Source organism: Ceratina calcarata, unplaced genomic scaffold (assembly GCF_001652005.2).
Source record: "Ceratina calcarata isolate Rehan_Ccalc_2016 unplaced genomic scaffold, ASM165200v1 scaffold336, whole genome shotgun sequence".
NCBI classification, from domain to species: domain Eukaryota; kingdom Metazoa; phylum Arthropoda; class Insecta; order Hymenoptera; family Apidae; genus Ceratina; species Ceratina calcarata.
In genome coordinates, this window is record NW_017156386.1 from 36,008 (window position 1) to 57,247 (window position 21,240).

Consider the following 21,240-nt stretch of genomic DNA (forward strand, 5'->3'; position numbering starts at 1 on the left):
ACGGGAATAGAAATTGGATTTATTATATTTCAAAGTAAATCAGTATATACTTAGGTGATAAGAGAATAATAGCAAAATAAAATGACATGGGTGTTTCTTAATACGTAGCTTAAAATTGTTCTGATTTCTATTGTAACAAAATCAAGAATTTGAAAATTGTGGCATGGATTCATAATTTTCAGATCTACAAGAAATAGTTTCATTGAATCATCAATTCAATAATAAAAATTCATTCTTTTTTCAGATTCTAAATTCGAAGAATTTCTACTGTTAATGATAATCGAGATGATTCTAAGGTTTAGAAATGTGCAGCTGGAGCCGGTGAATTATGGGAGGATGGATGGGAATTGATGATTTTCGAGAGATGCCACGAAGAGAGCCTCTTCCGCGATCATGTAACACCCGCGGCGGGACGGAAATAATTTCAGCTTGCGAAGAGGGGTGAAGGAGAGAGACGGTCAAGTGGAACGAGTCGAGCATTCCTGCATTATGCGCCGCACTGCCTCGATTTAATATCACTTCGCTGTCTTATCAACGCGATTTCATCACCCTAAGAGACACACACTTTTAATCTACCTGGCAAATCTGATTCTTCCTATAAATAAATATAAAAGCTTCGCCCTTTCAGATAAATAGTTCAAAATTTGTAGCATGATTTCATTTCTCGCAGAAATTCTTAATTTCTCTCTCACTCTGTATATTTTATTGCGTATGAATAAATATATGAAATTAAATTAATGCTGTTACTGTTGGGAAATGACGTCGATTTTATCAACCTTTAATCCGCATGTAAAACCTGATATGACTAAATATTCAAGCGATTGCTGTTACGAATATTTAACTTGCTGCGGTGCTGTTTCGCAGAGATCGTTGCACCCCCCGGTTAAATATAAATAAATCGACTACTTTTCGCGGTGGGATGAATTTTTAAGCACTTCCTCTTTACGCCGGGCCCCGCTATTTTCGACGGGATCGAAGAGACGCCTATTCTCAGAGAGATTATCCAATTTCGTTGTCAATCAACGAGACAATGTACTCCGATAACGTGTCACGCGTCTCCGGACAACGTTCTAATATTATACCGCGTTCCTACATTTTTTATATACCGTATATTAAAATAGCAATAATCCATGGTAGCGAAACTTTATGCTATCTTCTATACGACAGAGACGATTCACAAATAGTTCCAAGAGCTTAGAAAACGGACGAGTCTAGTTAAAATAAGACCCGACTGGTCTGACCCAAAATTTTTCAACGCACCTTTTTTTTATCCTTAAAATAGCGAATTTTAACCCAATTAATTCGAACGGTATTTCACGAACTTCTTAATTGAATTTTGTTCTTTGCTACCTACGATGAAGACAATTCACGAATAGCTCTAAAATCTGGGAAAGAGAATCGAGTTTAGTAACTTAAAATACGGGGAGACTGAACTTGTTTGACCCAAAATTTCCAATCGCTAGACTGGATTTAAAAGAATAGAAAATAATTCCAATTCTTAAGAGACTGACCGAATTTTGTATGGAAATTTGGAAAATTCCTGTGGGATCGTTGGTTTCGTGAGGGAAGTACAATGGTTTCCCGAAGGCTGTGGGCACGCGTGGGCGGTCGGGGCTGATCATATACTCTCGGAGCTTTTTACATAAAGCCACGTGCACGCGTATAAGTCTTGCTAAAAATAGAAATTTGAGCAAGATTCTATTAATAGTGGATGAGTGTGTTCTCACAGTACGTGTGCTCCTCTCACTCGGCCATGCTCGACGGTAACGAGCAGCTTTTCGGAAAGACCGCCCCTACCTAAGTAAAAGAAAGACGGAATTCGATCCTTGGGAACGTCTACCCCATTTTTGGCTCGAAATAAATATATCATCCTTTCTCCATAATTTCAACAAATTTTTATACAGTTTTCATGATTAATTAAATAACCCACTTGTGATTTCAATTTAGGGAATGAAATTTTTATGTATAGAAAATAGTATATAAAAATAATTAAATTTAAGTGCATAGACCTGATATAAGTATGAAAATAATAATAAGCATTTCGCTTTTGATTTTCTAATCACAGCTTATCATATTTATTATATTTAATGTGATTCATCTAATTTTTATATGAATGCATAAAATCAGCAGTCTTATTCATTAGGACTGATGAGAATTTTTAAAAAAAAAAAAGTTTGATCGAGTATCGAATGCCAATTCTTGGTTGGTGTTAATATAAAAATTATGGCATCGCGTTGCTGTTGTTTGCGAATGTCATTAGGGCCCGGGAGTTAGTCCAAGATGTATGAGTAATAAATTTATTTCTGTATGTCTCTCGCTGGTTCATCGCTCAGAAAACATATTTCCCTGGTGTAGCACAATGTAAACGAATACCGTAACGCGGATTCGCATGATTCACGTTATATCGACAGCCACCCTGGGCGCCTAATTACATCTCACGTTAGACGAATGAAATGCATTAAGAAACGTTTGACTATTTCAAACGAGAAACTCATTAAAATAAATCTAATTAAATTTTGAGGAGTTAATCCAAATCCAGAGGAGACTCGAATTAAAATTCATGTAGATCTGAATTTGTATTTTTATAAATCAAGCGGATGATTAATTATAAAAAATGTACAGATTTATAAAATATTTAAAGTATTCTGTGTATTATTATTTGTTAGGAAAATGTCAATCTTGATTTTCGTATTCTGAGCAGAGAGTCTATTAATTATTGACGTTAAGATTAGGAATTCTCATGTTCTTGTGACTAATAAGAAAATTGTCAATCTACATTTCATATTTCAGATCGTATTTTGAATAGAATGTTGGTTAATTGATGACTAGGAATCATCTTCCATCTCGTGTTCTGAGAAATAAAATCTCTCCTTTCTCAGGTTTCCACGAAATTTCTCACGTGCCAACGTGCTTCTCTCTCTTCGTTTACGAATAACCGTTCCAATTCCCCTTGAAAAAATTCGTTCGTTACACCAAACCCGTTACTGTATATTTCTCTAACATCCTCGTGGCAGCTACCTCACTTTCTATCATCGTAAGTATTGCTCTTCAACCATTCGAATTGTTATATTTTGCAAAATTGAAGCGTTGCGAGCTGGCCACGTCAAAACGTGGAACCATCGAAAGAATTTTAGGGGTTTTCCAAGAATCTAATACTCTTTGGAATATTATTAATAATTCGTCGATAAAAATTTATTGACTAATATATTTAATATTTATTTAATTTACTGAATTTTTATTATTAGTCACAGTTGACAGAATATCAATTGTTTTAATTCAGTAAAAAATCATCAATGCTTATCAATATTTAAATCACTCTCAATCAATAGATTGACACAGAGAAATTATAAGTATAGTTTTTTATATAAAATAAAATCGTTATATGAATTTAGTAAATGAAATCTGAAGATGTCTTTTAACTCTGCAAAGTAATAATGTACACTTGTGTGCACAAATCTATGATGCTTATTGCCATTATTTGCACTCTTCATGTCCTGCAAGATTTGTGTGCAGATTCTGTGTCTAAGGGGAGATATCGAGCGGTGGTCGTTTGGGTAACCTGAAGTGTATAGTGTAACACCCCCGCTAGAAGAAACGAAGGCGGCTAGCACTCCCTCTGCCACCGCGACGCTGTCGTCAACAGGCACTGACGTTCCGATGCACACGTGCCGTGTGCAAACCGGCTGGCTATGACTAGGACGGGCACGACGCGAGAACAGCCATTCGAATCCAGTATTAGTGCGGTGTAGAGTGCTTCTCGGTGTTTTTTCATCTTCGCGCCTGCCTGCCTGCCTGCTTGTCTGTCTGCCTTCCTCCCCGAATCGAGTTTTACCGACGTTTCAATTTTCGTGATCAGAGAACCCGATAAACCCGGTGGTGAGTAGCGAGTGTTGAACCGCCGGCTAGTAGACACGATCCGTGATGTGCAGATTAGAACGGCTTATCATTTGTGACTCGGGATTTGATTACTGATAAACCTCAGTGATTCACGTATTCACGGGAAAGTAGGCGAGTCAGCTTCTGATTATACATAGTTCGATATTTATGTAATAATTGATAGGGGCAAGTGAATTCTAGTCTTTCTAACAGAGCTTAGGTAACTGACGAAGTGACTCTTCATCTTCTGATTATATTTTAATACGATAATAATTGTCAGAGGCAAGTGAATTCGTTTCATTTCAAAATAGATTTCAGGTAACTGATCGAGCTTAGTAATTACTTCTTCGATAAGTAGACTCTTCGTCTTCTGATTATATTTTAATACGATAATAAGTGAATTGCATTTGTTTAAAAAAGAACTGACTTAGTAATTCCTCTTCATCTTCTATTTCTTTTATAAAGATTTTAGATAACTGACGAAGCTTAGTGATTTGTTCGTCTTATAACTGATAGTAGTGGATCTCTGTCTTCTTGATATCTCAAAGCTGATTCGAAGCGAGGGTGTTTCCTTTGGTTACGCGCAGTGTAAATCTCTTCGGGATACGATGCATGATTTCGGGAGCTGTGTAAAGTCCACATTTAGCTAGACGCGTGGCCGTAAAGCTGAAGCGCGTGCCGGGTTCACTAAAACGCGATGAAATTTGAGATCCTCCTCCGGATTTAGTGTACACGGGGGTGGGCGGCCCGGCGTTCTTATGATGTAACTTTGATACATCGGCATATACAAACAGCGGCCAGCTAAATCGCTACCATTACTTTTTTATACGATGTTACGCGAGAGCAGTTGCAATTAACTTGTCAGGTTTTATGATCGCTAAACAGTAACGAGATTTTATGTATTTGTAGAATGAATTAAATGCAACATTCACCAAGTATTAAATCATCTTTGAAGAGTGAGAGAAATCTTGATGTAGATTCTTTAAATTGATAAGAATCTGCAATTCGATATTTTCAATCCTCTTAATTGAAATTCTATATGGATTTGTGTATCAATTTTTTTGATTGAAATTCCCGATGGGTCATTAAATGATTTTAATGAATCGGAGGAATAATGAGGGGGAGATTCGAAAAGGTAGGGGTAATGGCGACCGCGTTGTGGAGAATCTAGCACCTTCCCTAATACGGCCTCGCGATCCGGCTTCTGTCTGCACGGATATAGAATCCTCTGTCTCTCTTTCAAGCTCCCTCGTAGCCTCTCTAGCAATTCTACTAATACCGTAGCCACTTCCAAAAAGTCACGCGACTCTCGCCTCGACTTTTCATCCAAACAACAATTTCCGCTACGTCCAAACAAAATATTGATTGACGAATCAACTGCTAAGATTTAAGGCTTCTCACGTTTTTTATTATTTTCAATATTCGTGAGGATGATGGAATTTATTAAAAAATGATACCTAAGATTTCTATTACGTTTCAATTTTTGGACATTTCATTCTCTATTCAATGAATATATATAATCTAATTATGTATTAATATAGAATTACGTGACCTGTCCATGGAATAGTTGAATTATTGCAATTTTCATCGACGCGTTATTATCTATCAGCTAGTGGGTGATCGATCATTGATGAACGATCGGATTAACATTCGTCACTATAGCATTTTCAATAATATTATTGAATAATTGACTGGTTACGCGTGGTAATTTAATGCGGTTTTTATCCCCCCCCCCCCTCTTACTCGTGGGTGTCGGTTACTGAATGCAACCGTTCGGCGTTCACGAAAATAGACCCGTTCACCGGCGGAAGGGTAACTGTTTACGTTTCGTACAGGATTAGGTAATCTCAAAGTTGCCGGTTTTGCAGAGATTCATCTCTTCATGCAGAGAGAATTATTAGAAGAATGAATTAATTGAATTTATGTCTCGACCGAAACAAGAATTTTTTAATCAAACCTGAAGAATAATTAATTAAGTGGAGATACTAATCGTAGGTTTTTCTGTTTTCAGTATAAACAAAATGCCTTTCAAACCAGTAGAGCACCCCAAGTGTCCCAAATGCGGTAAATCCGTGTACGCCGCGGAAGAACGCGTCGCCGGCGGACTCAAATGGCACAAGATGTGCTTCAAGTGCGGTAAGTGATTGAATATTCGAATGACACAGAGCATGTCACGCGTCTCCCTTCGTCCTGTGACCGGAGAATCACAAAGTAAAATCATGTCATCGTACATCTTTTCAATTATTTATATCTTTTTCATACATGAATGAGAGAAATTGAGCACCTACCTTCCGATTGTTGATCACTTCGCGGTTCACTCGCATGATAAACGATAACTGTTTGATTAAAATTCATAGAAATAATAACGAAAAGATCGTAATAGTAGTCACGGGACCGGCACCCCGTTGCGCAAAAACACCATCGGGCCGTTTTTAAATTTAGCCATCTATAAATAAGTTTTATGCCAGTCCCGGATGGTTTGTCTTGGCCTTAATTAGTTTTGTATGCCAGCCAGAAATCAATTGGAACCACCCAGCGCGAACCGGTGGGTGCAACGACCCGGCAGCCGGGAAAAATCCCACTCGAAATAGGAGAACCCCCCCATTGAATATTCATACCTGCCGGCCGAAATAAGCTGCGCCTAAAATTATTTCACCCCTCATCACCCCTCGTTCTCATTCTTCTCTCTCGCTTGTAAAACGCCCTTTACATTTCTTGACTATTATCATTGCAACCGATCATCGATGATCGGTGTTCATTAATAATTATTTTCAATCGGGATTTAGTATTATCGCAATTACGACGTGGACTAATCGAGTAGCATAAAGCCGATTGATCAGATCCTTCAGTTTATCGGTGAATGGAATCTCGACGAAGTCGAATTTAGATTGAGAATTAATAAATAGTGATGATGAACGAATGCCAGTGAACAGGATGACGGAACGGGTAGGAAAACCAAGTGTGCCTGTGTTGCAGGTCTTTGCGGCAAATTGCTCGACTCGACAAACTGCTCCGAGCACGAGGGCGAGCTTTTTTGCAAAGTGTGCCACGGACGCAAGTTCGGTCCTAAAGGCTACGGGTTCGGTGGAGGCGCTGGTTGCCTGTCCATGGACCAGGGCGAACACTTGAAGAGTAGCGAGTGAGTGCACCTGCCCGTCGTCCGCACTACCCCGACCCCGTCCCCCGTCCCCTCCTAACGTCCGAGTCTCACCCCTTAGTCGTTTGTCAGACCCCAGAGTCGTCTTACTAAAAAAAAAAAACAAAATCCAAACGAAATATGAAAATCGAGTACCAAAGACCTGAAAAAAAAACGATCAACGACGACGGCCCACTGATCCAACGGCATGATCACTTCCTGTTGTTGGTATATAAACCCGGAAGAAACTATTGGAAGAAGCACCAGCCCAACGATCGAGAGCATGCGTCTGCGTCATTGTGTATACGACTGTGTAAACTACGTCTCCTCCTAATCCCCTCCCAATTTTACTATTTCGTTTAAATATTCGTCCCTCGTTTTTATTACAGCATTTCTAAGTTTTAGTTACCCTTTCGTTTCGTTTTCTAATTACCCCGTTTATTTCTGGACCCTAACACCCTCGTGCCTTGAAACCTGTATCCTATCTCGTCGTCCAGCGATTATGGTGATGGTGATAATGATGATGATGATGATGATGATGATGATGACGACGACGATGACGACGACTTGTAATAATTATTGGTGAATTAACTGTGTCTTTAATCTAGTCGACTTCTATCTTTGTCATTCGTTTAACTTCCCGTTTTCTGCTCTTCTTCTTTGTCTCTCACGTGCCTATTTTTTTCTTCTTTTTTGGTTCTCTCTTTGTTTCTTGTTGCCCGTTAGAACGACTAGATTAAGAGAGTCGTTCATTTGGTATATATATACACGTATATATATAATCTTTCTCGTTTCTTTTATGCGATTACACTACATTACGCTAGTTTATAGAATCATTTGTACCATCTGTAATAAATGCCATTAAAAGACGAAAAAAGGGAAAGAAAAAACAGAAGAATCTGGTGTTCTTCATTGACGATACTTAACGCGTATTTTTCCGAACGCATTTACGGTCGGACAAAAATGTTGACGAGTCTCAATTACTATGGTACAGATGAATGAACGTTTCGATGATCTCTCACGCGGTGGTTTACGACGGAAACATTTTTGACCCGCTGTACATGCACACACACCTATTTAGATATAATGGATTTAGATAAAAAAAAAAAAATAAGAGAGCCTGGCACCGACGACAGTGGAGAACCGAGGGACGAACAAGAGCCAGGCTGTCCGATTAATTGTTTTTCTTTTTTTAAAGAAACCCTTTTACCTTGTTTCCAACCCTTTGTTTTCTTCTCGAGAGTACGACAAAATAGATAAAAAGCAAATGCCAAAAAAAAAATACAAAACACCCTACTACTACCACCCCCGCCAGCCCCGCCGAGTGCGAGCCAACCGGAGGCCCATGATCGAACAATATACATGTCGCTTTATCACGAGCCTGCGCTCGAAACCCTCGTGATAAAGGGAACTAGCGAGTACTAAAAGAAAAAAATGGTGAGCACCGAGTCAGATTCCGCCTCTCTCTCTCTCTCTCTCTACTCTCTCTACTCTCTCTCTCTTGACTCTCATTGCCTTTTCTACCGCCTTACAAAAGAAACCAACCGCTTTTACTTACAACATTTTTTTCATATCTATTTTTTTCTCTACGTTCCATTTTCCAAAAAAAAACAATAGAACAGATGAAAAAGAATCTCACGGACGATTTTATCGACCCGCTGGACACCTGCACGGCCTCTACAATTTTTTTTCTCTCGGACACGCGTTAACCTCGTAACCCCGCTAACACGTTTAACTCTGTGGGTGCTTCTATTTAGAACTTCGACACAGACACACCGTGCGCTTACAGACACCCGCGTAGGACTTTTAGATGATAACGCTTGACCCCACCATTTCTCATTTTAAACGACATCTCGCTCTAATCGACAACCCTTTGAGCTTCTACTTTATTCCTGTCTCCTCATTTCTTGCGCCACTTGCTCTGTCCTCACTTGTTTTCTTTTTCCGAGTAAAACGTATTATCATTTGGTTTCTTGTTACGTCACGATCCGCTTCTTGGCTCTCCTCTCGGGGCTCGGCGGAAGCCACCTGCGTGGTTGCAAACGGGGAACGGGGATACTAACCGATTACTAACATGTGCCTAACACTCTAACCGCCGGGTTGTCACTCTTTCACCGGTGTTTTTGGTAATCAACGCCCCGCGGATCGATGGAAGTCTCATTCGAAGCTCTCACGTTCCATCGTTCCACGGCCGCCCCCTTCTTTCTTTGCAGTGCCGTTTTTTCTTGTACTGTCTGCTTGTCCCGGTGTTCCAACGCCCCCCCGTCCAATCCCCGTCGATCACTTCGGTGACCGGACGAGATTCCATCGGGGAACAAAATTCGACCAAGTTACCTTATTAACAATTTCACAACGAGTTCTATTCAAAATTCGTTAACGTGGGGCGCTGGCACGCCGATCTTTGGGGGTCACAGCTTCACTTTTGTTGTGTACCCAGAGCTGCCGGACCTGATGATTACAAGGGACGCGTTTTTAGGGAACTCGCGAGGGGATCTAACGCCGTCCTGGAGTCGAGAGCCATCGCGAAGGCGCCGGAGGGCGAGGGATGTCCCCGATGCGGAGGATACGTGTACGCCGCCGAGCAGATGCTGGCTCGAGGAAGGGTGAGTCTCGAAAACGAAAATTGCTCGCCCCATTCACTTATCACACCACCACCTTGGTGCCGTGACTCGTCCGTCTGAGGTCAGTCCTCCGCTTGACCCGAACGATCGACGCTAGTTCCATCACACGCGATCGTTTTTTCTCGACGTTTTTAACTGAGACAGCGGGAACAATTTCGAGAACAATTCCGAGTTATGTCACCGACCGATGGAACGAGTATTTCTGGTGGTTTCTCGGACGGTGCGCGCTTTATTTTTACCCGTAGCAACCCGACACCGCGACGGGTCGTGGAGGGGCGAGTTGTAAACAGTCCATGAAATCCTGGGTTATTAATTGACGCCGCCAATTGGACTCTCTCCGGGCGGAGTCGGCCGATTAGTCACGGCTAAATCTTGACCGTTGAACGTTCTGGAGATCGTCGAAATAGCAGAGAAAGCGGATTAATTCGCGGAGCCAGTTTGACGATTTTTGGAGGATGGCCTCGCCTGCTAAAATTGACCGGGTCCTAGCTGAAATGATGCCAGGTTGACCGCGGTACTCCGTAATCTTCTGACGAAACGCGGAATTTCATAACAATCGAGAGGGGTAAAAAATAAGAGGAGCCGGCGAGGATGACTCGGTGTGTTGCCGTTGGTGATCGCCCAAGAGCTTTTCCTGTCCTCCCGAAGATTGGCCGGCGACCAACTGGCCCTGCCCGTCGCGTACGACGTTGGAAAATAACTTGGAACTGCACAAGATTAACTCGATGGAGGCTAATTGCCCTTCTTAGGCCACTGCCAATCGCTGGACACTTCTTAAAGAACTTGCACAGCGTCAGAGATCGCAGTTCGATTCGTATTTAAATCGTTCGATCTTTTGCCAATTGGATACGCACCAAGCGTAAATTAGATCTGTTTTAACGAACAACGCTTGTTTTCGAGTCAGGGTATTAACCCTCGCTAGGGCTCGGGCGACTGTCTCAGGCAAAAACTGGTCACGGCACCAAGACTGCGTTCGAATCAAATCCATTACGCGAGAAGATATATTCGCCTGCGGGCACACGATGGTCATTCCTACTTCTTGTGATTAGGCTTACCATAAGTCATGCTACAAGTGCAAAACGTGTCAACGGTCTCTGGACTCGACGCTTCATTGCGATGGTCCTGATCGCGAGATATATTGTCGAGGTATCTTTTGAAAATCCAACAAAATCTGCCTAATTTGTTCCCCGTCACAACGTGCCGCCCCCCCCCCGAACGTCTGGAATTAATTTCTCCCACGTCCACCCCCTTTTGATCACGTCCTTTCTTGGCCAGAGCGAACGACCGCTTGCGAGATGCGTTTTAGAAGAATTCGGGATTGTCCTGGCCTTGAAAGGACCGCGAATCATTTTCGTATGGCACACACACACACTGGCGCAAAGTGTTCCGTAAATCGTCACACAATTAAAATTCACGTCCGCGGTCCCTCGTCGATTGGAGAACCAGGAGAGGAGCAAACCGTCTTGGCCAGTCCACCCTGTTCTTGTTCTTTCACCCCGTCAATTGCCCACACTCGCGGGCACAGGGAATGATCTATGTGTATTAGAACTTAAGACTCGTCGAACGCCCACACCTACTTTCAGTGACTAACAACGTGTCCCTTTGTGTCTCACGCAGCAATGGCACAGGGAATGCTTTAAATGTGCCAACTGCTCCAAGAGATTAGACTCGGTGAACTGTTGCGAGGGTCCTGACAAGGACATCTACTGCAAAGGTGAGGACGCGGCACGATTCATACTTTAGACGCGAGCCACTCCACGTATTCTATAAATTAAATAAAATTTATTTCCCAGGACCTGTGACCTCTTCAAGGTTTCAAGGTTTAAAAAGCTTAAAACATATAAGATGATCATTATTAATCTTAAAATTATAGAACAGAATTCGGGAGATTTACTATATTGTTGCGTTATGACCTTAAATGGCTTGGCTAAAAAAAAAATTGATTGAAGAAATGAATACGCGGAGACGCCTCGCGTCTTCAGGCGAGCAGCACCCAACCTTTAACAACTATTCTCTGCAGTATGCTACGGAAAGAAATTTGGACCAAAGGGTTATGGCTACGGCCAGGGTGGCGGTGCCCTACAAAGCGACTGCTACGCCAATGGGTGGGTTTTTAGAGCCGAGTCTGAGACGGGAAACACAAGCGCGAGATATCCCGCCTCGGCTTCTACACTCTCATTATATATGATGCGCTTGTCTGCTTAACAGCTTGCTATCCGAAGAAATTCGGTCCGCGAGGTATTGGCCACGCTGGGGTAATGTGGATCGGGCTGCAGTGCGATATTGAGGACGAGGGGTACGCGGCTCACCCCTTAGTTATGCTATTCGCTACTCTCCGCGTGTGCGTGTGTCTGTCTGTCAATTCTTGTCCGACTCTCCTTATCAAAATCAATTATTTTTCACAATAGAAATTCATATAAATGAATCTCGCTGATAAATCTTGGTAGTTATTTCGATTTTAACGATATTTATTGGAGTTCGAAGAAACACGACGCACGAGTGATAGAGCGAACGAACGGACGTGTGCATGGATCTGTACATACATTACATACACACGAGTCGCCTTAACGCTTTGCGCTATTGCTCACCTTCACGATTCTTAACCCGAACTGTTTTCGAGTGCGAACTTTAGTATGTAGAGTTTTAAGTAGTATAACTATCCCGTTTCGTTGATAACTTGGTAATCGTGTACTAAACGCATGCTCCCATCTTGAGAAACTCTACGTAGATTTCGTTGAAAATAGTTCTAGTGTTAAATTCCTTAATTATTAGAAATTTCTATTTCTTATGCTTGCATGGGATTTCTGATACTCAGATCGAGTCGTTCGAACGAATTCTGTTCCTTCGATCCTCGATTTTATGATTCCTTTATCTGAGATCCACGGATGGTAGAATCGTTAAATTTGTTAATATAGCGACGCTGCTCCTCGTACCACCGTAGTCGACACGGCTATAATCAAAGCCCCGCCCGGCAAGGGTTGTCCACGCTGTGGCGGCGTGGTGTTCGCCGCTGAACAAGTGCTCGCGAAGGGTCGCGAGTGGCACAGGAAGTGTTACAAGTGCCACGACTGCACCAAAACCCTCGACTCGATCATCGCATGCGACGGTCCCGACAAAGACGTCTACTGCAAGACTTGCTACGGGAAGAAATGGGGACCACACGGATACGGATTCGCCTGCGGCTCGGGATTCCTCCAGACCGACGGATTAACGTAAGTCACGAATCCTAAAATACTGAGAATTAAAGAAGATGAACCAATAGGACGACTGTTTTGAATGTTGGATTATTCTGTTCAGGGAGGAGGAAATCTCGGCCAATCGGCCGTTCTATAATCCTGACACGACGTCTATCAAGGCGCCAGCAGGTCAGGGTTGCCCCCGCTGCGGCGGCATGGTGTTCGCCGCTGAACAACAGCTGGCGAAAGGGACGATGTGGCATAAGAAGTGCTTCAACTGCGCCGAATGTCATCGGCCACTGGACTCGATGCTGGCTTGCGACGGGCCCGACAAGGAAATCCACTGCCGATCTTGCTACAGCAAGCTGTTCGGACCTAAAGGGTTCGGCTTTGGCCACGCACCGACTCTCGTGTCGACTAACGGGGATCACGCTCCCTCTTAGTGAGTATCTATCAATAAATAAAATCATCAGATGAATTGTCAGTCACGAGTAGATCGTAATTTGAAAATCCTTGCAAATCTTTTGAGGATTTTATCTATCGTAACTCTGGGAATATATTTCTGTTGGTTTTTTTTTTTAAATCGGTTAATTTAATTTCAGCATCGACTCGAAGCCGCAGTTGGGCCAGAAGCGAAACGACGGGCACGGATGCGCCCGTTGCGGCTACCCGGTGTATGCCGCAGAGCAGATGATCTCTAAGAATCGGCTGTGGCACAAGCGTTGCTTCAGCTGCGCCGAGTGTCACCGTTCGTTAGACTCGACGAATCTGAACGACGGCCCAGACGGTGATATCTACTGCCGCGGTTGCTACAACCGAAATTACGGGCCGAAGGGTGTCGGCTTTGGCATGGGCGCAGGCACCCTGACGATGGCTTAAGCTCCGTCACGCTCGAACACCAGTCTTATGAATATAAATATAAACGTAAATATAATTATATATAATTATACGCGCGGCTGAGGTGGGAGCCAATTGACATTGGATTCTGCGTTTATTCGCGGGTATAGGAATATGTATATGTATAGACGCCTGATTCCTCGACGAAACAAAAACTGACGAAGAACCACGCTGCTCCAAAAATTCGCGAACCATTTCAACTGCTATTCAAAACGACGAAATGCTGATACTTTCAATCGACGATTAACGAAGACTGCACACGGAGTGCGTTCGAACGACCACGATTCATCGAATCAACGAGTCAAGCTTTTATTACTTTTGTACGGATTCGCGGGACGGAAGCTCGGTCCCCCTTTTCCCGGGAGAATTTCGTGGCGAAGTCGGGCGAACCGGTCCTCTTGTTTTAATTTTTTTTTCTTCGCCGGGAAAAGGGAGCGGGCGTCGCAGAGAGAGTACAAAGGACTAAATACCTGTATCCGAACCTTGAATCAGGAGCAACGATTGTAAATTGACGACGAAAGTGACGAGCGAAGAAAGTTGATTATTTTCAATAAATGTATATTTCGAAAAAAGAGAACGAAAACGAAGTGAACGGGTGGGGGTGTTGGCCTGTGGTTTCTTTCTCGTGGGATATTCCGACATTCTCGACATTCCAGTTGCGCGAAAGGAAAACTCATCGTTTCCAACGAGGCCTCGCCACCGGAGATGCACGAGCACCGAAGCATTTATTATAGAAAAATATTGTTGTCGGCAGAGTCAACGACGTGCTCGCAAAAGTGAACGTTCTTCCAATTATTTATTATTATTATTGAATTTGAAAAACGAGGTTGACGACGTGCGCTTATTTCATATACTGATTACGGATACTACGAATAGTCGAAATCAGAAAGTATGACACGCGCGTTTCTCTTCTAATTCAGGGATTAATTCGACGATCGAGAAGCGATAAGTTTTCCTTGGAGCCTTGAAACAACGGGAGACCGGCTTTCGTTTTCTCACCTTCCATTCACTCTCTCGATCGCTCATAATTTTTCTCGTACTAGGGGACTAACATTATCCTTATTACGAATGGACCTTAATAAATCTTAAGCTAAATGTATAATCCTGTGAGTGTATATTAAATGGCCAATGATACACACGTCGGTGGAGAGCTACTGTCACTCGTTTCCTCACACGGGAATCAAATTGTTCCCGCTCGATGGATAAGTGTGATATAGTTTACGGTGTAAAACACTAATCTTCTCTATATTTATAGCAACAACTGTACAGGTGTCATCGATATTCCCTCGTCAAACCATTCGCGTAATATCACTCGGACAAAAGTGCATAGCGAAACACTGTCCACTTCTCCCACGCTAAACTCAAGACCAATCGTCGCCACGGTGACTCTTCCATCTTTTCTACACCTGTTATCAACTTATCTTTAAACACGAAATCATTCCGGATTAAGACGGTTACGGCCACGTTCCTTTAAACTTCGCGTGCTGTGTTTATCGACTACCCATTCGTGTGCTTATTCAATGAGGATCTGCAGGACGGTACGTAGATATCGGTATCACTACCACTTCCAATTGTTATCAGTTTCTTTCGGAAACACTCACACTAACCACCAACACAAGTATAATCGAAGGTAAAAATAATCTAGCTTCCAGGAAGCGAAAACAGAAAAAGAACTTCAGTCAAGAAATTCAGAAACGATAAAACATGAACGAAACGTTCAAATCAAGTGATAAAATCAATCAGCTATTAAACAAAGATAAAATAAATCTAAAGAAATGAATAAAAAAAGTATAAAACCTGAACATCCGGTTTCGGCGCATTTCTATTTACACGAGTGTCCAAAGGGGTTGGGGCGGCGGTTTCTTAGTAGAGGTTGGCTGTCTTCAGCGGCAGGGGGTCCAGCAAGTACGGCGGTAGCGCGGCGGAAAAGGGCCTGGGGCTACAGGAACCCCAGGTCCCACCGCCGCCGTTGCTTCCTCGGGTATTCGGCGCGTTCACCTCCGCAGACGCGTCGCCGCCACTGCTGTGCTTCACGCTGACCAGGTTCGGGTTCGCGTTCGGTTTCACCTCGTTCGTAGACATCACGCTGTTGGATCCACCCGGCGGCGTCGCTGGACTTCTCGGCGAACGTCCTTCCGCTTTCACGTTGCCTGCCGTCACCGGACTTGAAGCACCGCTGTCCACCCCGATCCCGCTTTGAGACGTCGACTTCTGTTGGGCCAGCCTCTCCTGCTTCCGGAATTTCGCGCGTCTGTTCTGAAACCAGACCTGCAAGAAGACACACAAGAAGTTGCTTGACTGAAACTCAACAAATAATAGATGGTTCATGCATTTATCAGAAGAGTTAATATGGAGAACTTTTACAGTTTTTGTATCTATTTATCCTTCAGTTATTTCAACCTTAAAGAACAATGAACGTCGACGAATCTAGTATCCCAATTTCACTATCCGTAATCAATAAAACAGTGACTATGAGGAAAGTTTGGAAGGTATTCGAGCTAGGCGGTCCGTTAGGAAAAAAGCTTGTGTCCAGCTCGTCAGAGCGGAAACGTCGGAGCGCAGTCGTAATTGGCTCTAGTTGGCCAAATGAAATATTTAACGAATAAAATAAACGGAAAGCGGCGGTGACCTGCATGTTAAAGTAGCGGATTTATTTGCTCTACCGTTTATCTGACCAGCAAAGCTCCCACCCTCGTCTCCGCCGCCGGTGGCGACTGTCTCTCTCCGGTTTTCCCGTCGGTTCTTCTACGTGTGTACACGTGGGGATCCCACCCTCGACGATTTTCCAGGGGCGGCTACGCTCAGCCTCCCACGACTGGGTGGAAACCGAGGCAGCCCGGGTAGGGGAAAGGGGTTGGATTACGAGAGTCAGGGGCGCGGGACACCATGATGAACGTGATTGCCCTTTCCGGACGGCAAACACTGGTATTGGATTTTTATCAGCTGCTGCTACAGTGGCTGTTCTGTCTCTCCCTTCCTCTACCCTCCGCCCGGCACCCCCTGCCGCCCGTCCGTTCCTCTCTTTGCTGTTGTTCGACGATTCGGAGAAATTCGAGCAAACTCCACGGGAAACGTCGAACGCGTTTAAATCCTCCCGCTACCCTTCCGCTTCCGCTGATTAATCAGATGATCTCACGATCCCCTTTGTTACGACTTAACGTCTCCGGAATTTTTAACGCGGCATTTAAATCCTGGGAAAAATTTGCTTTCCTCCGATCCCGAATCGTTTGTCACAGCGTGTTTAACAACAGCCGTGAATGCTCGTAAAAATTTTTTACTCCCTTTAATACATAAATTTCTGAGATGTTTGAAATTTGTATTCACCGTCAGTCGAATCCAGATGTAAATGCTTGTAAAGAATTTGTTTTCGAGAGGAAAACAGAGGCTCGACGAAGATCAAGACGTTGACTTAACGGTGTTGTCTTATCTTATGGGGAAGCGTGTAACACGCGCGTAGCCGCGGGTAGTGGCAACACTAATAATTCGTATTTGGCCACGGACCAAACCCCGAAGAGACCGTAGCATGTGTGCCGTTGTTTGCCGAACGGACGGCGACGACGGCGTGAATTAGGGAGGCCACGGTCCCGGCGTTAATGTTAAATAAATACGCCGCGCCTAAATAAAATGCAACGAGCCGCGCTCGACAGATGTCCACCTCGTTTTGGATAAATATTTAAGCCTCGCTTTACTCGCTCCGTTGCCTCTACCCGCTGACAATCAGCTCCTGCTAGCATTTTCAGAATTAATTCACGCACAAGCATTAGCAAAAGCATAATCATTCATAATTCACCAATTTTACTGATTCTTTTTTTTTCCCACCGGTGATGTAAGAAGAATGTTGTTAATTAGAGAAAGGAATGAGTATTAAGAATTGATTATGGCAGTGAAAGTAATCCAAGCCGAGGAGGGAACTTTTTCCGGTTATTAGAACTTCGACTCATAACGCTGATGGAAACTCCTTTATAATACAAGGATTATAATCATAGAGCGACGATTCCTTCGAACTTATTCAAGTTTTTAAACGAGAAGGGATTAGAGTTGCATGCCAACGTGAACAGACGGAGGTTCTGAACCTTATAGACACATCATTAGGGATTCCACGCTGGTAGAAAAGGGTTTACTCGTTCGATTAACTCCCCACACTGTGATTTGTACTGATTTCCACCTTCTGCACGGGTTCTCCAAAGGTTTAGCCTCGGGGGACTCGATACAAGCCTGACGGTGAACAGAATCACAAATAAATACTGATGTATAATTTTGACAAACAAGTAAGACGTGTTCCGAGGAACAGAGTTTGTTCGTGATGATCGCGATTGATAATACGACACGCGTTGGCTAAGGAAGTCGCCTTGCAACTGCGACTTCGCCCGTGGTAGCTCGACCTCCCAGAGCCGTTGGAGCAAACAAATATGCGTACATCTGCAGTGAATCAGCTCGTGCGAAACTCACGTCGAAATAGCATAGTAAATATCCCAATTTCAGGTCACAGTTTCCATTCACTGGCTTCTTCTATCATTTTATATAAATTTCCTATGAATTCCTATAATCGAGTAAAGAATTTCAATTAATTTTCCATCCATGAAGAATATGAATATACATTTTTAATTCTGATCCCTTTGTAAACGGGTGAAGTGAAAGATGCAATACGTGATCAGATTCCTTAGACCTCGTGAAAGATTCACGGACACGTCCAGGATTCTTTCAATGCGTCACATTAAGCGAGTTATAAGGATACCGGAAGCGTTGCTATCAATATCACAGGAAGTCGACGGAAACTTCTATCCGGTCCTATCACTTCCGTTTCACAAACTGCTTCCGCGGCGGCAGCGTTAAGCGAAGAGAAGGATAATAATAGACGATGTGCCTCGAATTTAGGGATTAGGTAATCGAATTACGCCAGTCAAGGACTCGTTAAAGCCATTAAATCAGATGTTCGATAATAGAATTGCAGCGAATGGTGATTGCCATACGCCTGGGAGGAATCTTCTTCAATTAGCCAAATAAGTTCTGCACGGTAACGCATTGCTCAGTTTGATTAAGAGACGCATTGTCCAGTGAATCATGGACAGATCTCGTCAACCGCGTTCCCACTTCCGTCTGACCACGATCTCACTGCCGTCGACCGTCGGAGAATCGACTCATTTAAAAGACGTCTCATCAATTGACGTAATTGTACATTGCGTTGAATATTTTTGCCGATTTGGTAAAACGATTGCACAGCTTCTTAACAGCAATTATTCAGTTTAATCTGAAGCGATAACTGCGCAGGCGAACTTGGAAGGAGTTCCAGGCGTGTTTGCTACAGCGAGGCGTCGGATGATACCCAGCAGGACAGTTTTTAATCACCGTAAGTGGATCTACATAGAACTCGCAATTACCAGGGTACACTCCGAGCATGGGCCCCTTGTGTATCAGCCACCCTCGTCGGCCTACCAGAGCCAGAATGTTTTCCCCATTTCGCCCCTTGCTGCCAGACCCCCGACGCTACCCTGCCAACGAGGATCCTTCCGTTGGAAACGTTATTGCCTTCCTCCTTTTTGATCCTTTTTATACCTTCATTTATCATTCATTCGTTCGTGCTGTTTTCCCACTGCGTCTTCAAGACACGTTAAACCGAGCAAATTGTATGAATACTAGATAATTGAACATTCTATTTAAAACTTGTCTCTCTGGTCGTTTTATAATTTCTGTGAAGATACACCGAAGACGTCCAGAAATACTATTTCTTTTGTTTTTTCTTTCCTGTTGCCACGTTTTAATCAAACAATCCTGTTTCTTCTCCACTTCGATATTTTCCAACTATATATTTTCCTTCTCCTCTTTCAAACAGTGCCTCTTCTCACCGACGAGAAGGACTCTTCATCAGAGACGTCCCCGGTCACCCCCACTGGAATTGACCTTCCGCTTCCCGTGACGGTGCTCGACCGTGTCCCACGGGTGAAAGAAATTCATGTTGATTTTCTGGGATTCTCCCAAGGCTGTCTGACTTCAAATTGCTCGATCCCTTTCCATAAAAGCCTTCGTACAATTCTTCGTTCAAAAATTTAAAAAAAAAATAGTTACTCGCAAAATTACATCTTCAAATTAATTGAAATATTTTAGTAAACTTCAACCTTTTTCTTGTGCTTTTTACTAATCCATTTTGTTCCTTGCATTTGTTCATCCAAAAATTGTTTCAGGAAAACGATATTTCGTAATCGATTCAATTGGACGAATTTCTCCTGTAACTACATTCCAACAAACCCCAAAAGCCTCAAGCCACTCGAAACAATTTCACCATAGGATTAATCGGGGATCGTTCCACTTCTTTCAATTGGATTCAGACCCTTATCTCTAGTAAGGGTTCGATGATTGTTGGTGGAGCAACACCAGCCCGGCTCACCCTCTGCCAGGTTCCATTCTACGTACCATTGATGACACCCGTGGCAGGGTGTCGTGTCGCGTGCCGGCACGCTCCACTGTTCTGAGTCACACGTCATTCCGTATGAATTACAACTCCATTAACGTTCTAGGCAACCTGCGAGCATACATAATGCCGCGCTCCTCGACTAACATGTTGATTTATACCGAGCCTCGAAAGAAGGGATGCGTCCCGAACTGATTGAACTCTTCTGATCAACTTCTTCGCAAACGTGGAATTTAATGAGCACATTTATGGAAGACGTTTTCAGGGTAATTTAATCAGAATTCTAAATGCGATACCAGATGATAAATTATCTGATTGTAATTGTAGATATACCAGGTAATGGAAATTCATGGCTTTCAGTTAAATGTAGAAGCCATATATAATTCATTAAATAATTGAATTATAGATTTGCAGAATGATTTGATTACAACTGTATTTAATTGTGTAGAAGTAATTCTGGTAATGAGAAAATTGAATAAAAGTTTTAGGATTATAACTATATTTAGTTGTGTAAAAGAAATTTTGGTAATGGGAGGAATGAATAAAAGTTTGAGGTACCTCAGTGCTGGACCTGAGGCCACGAGTAAGGGAAGATTGAAACTGACAAAGCGTTACCCTCCTTGGAAATGGCGGTCGGTTCGTGACGCCGCAAACTACTAGAAAATTGATAGTAACTTCGAGCTTAATTATCATACACCTCCTCTACGATTCCGACCAGTATTTTCCATCCGTACAAAGACAAAACTAAAACCCGATACTCGGATACTTGTATCATTAACAACAAACCAATTTTTAATCATCGATAATTCGAGTTTATAGCAGGAACAGCCTGCGTATAATTATTTCGTACAGAGTCGTGTTCGAAAATAATTGTTTATTCCAAGCATATCTTCCATCGACGAAATTACATTTTCACGAATGTGTAATTTCCGGCCGTTTTCAGAATATGTTACTGGGCCATCGGTGATTAGTGTTACCAGCAATAAACTTTCCGGCTAACTGGATTTACTGCAATGGCAATAAGCGTCAAAAGTGAACCAACCTTCGCAATTAGCCAAACACATTTCGATATTAAAATTATCCTACGTATTAGAACTTGTTTCAAACAGAAAACGAAACTATTTCTGA

General features: G+C 42.9%; 2 protein-coding genes across 2 annotated transcripts in view; one reads left to right on the forward strand and one right to left on the reverse strand.

Annotated features, from left to right (window-relative positions):
• The first annotated feature begins 3,668 nt into the window (after positions 1–3,668).
• On the forward strand, positions 3,669–14,808 carry LOC108624933 (Muscle LIM protein at 84B). The gene is made up of 9 exons (XM_018024548.2): positions 3,669–3,876; positions 5,888–6,012; positions 6,853–7,015; positions 9,489–9,615; positions 11,251–11,347; positions 11,654–11,738; positions 12,549–12,845; positions 12,931–13,251; positions 13,412–14,808. Exons 2-9 carry the CDS (start codon positions 5,898–5,900, stop codon positions 13,686–13,688), a joined length of 1,482 nt encoding a protein of 493 aa, XP_017880037.1. The 5' UTR covers positions 3,669–3,876; positions 5,888–5,897; the 3' UTR covers positions 13,689–14,808.
• Positions 14,809–14,901: 93 nt separating this feature from the next.
• The window catches only part of LOC108624932 (paired mesoderm homeobox protein 2B), an 11,054-nt gene continuing 4,715 nt past the window's right edge, over positions 14,902–21,240 (reverse strand). Inside the window, exon 3 of the mRNA XM_018024547.2 lies at positions 14,902–15,974. Within this exon, the coding sequence (XP_017880036.1) occupies positions 15,570–15,974 (405 nt within the window). The 3' untranslated portion in view covers positions 14,902–15,569. The remainder of the gene's footprint in view (positions 15,975–21,240) is intronic.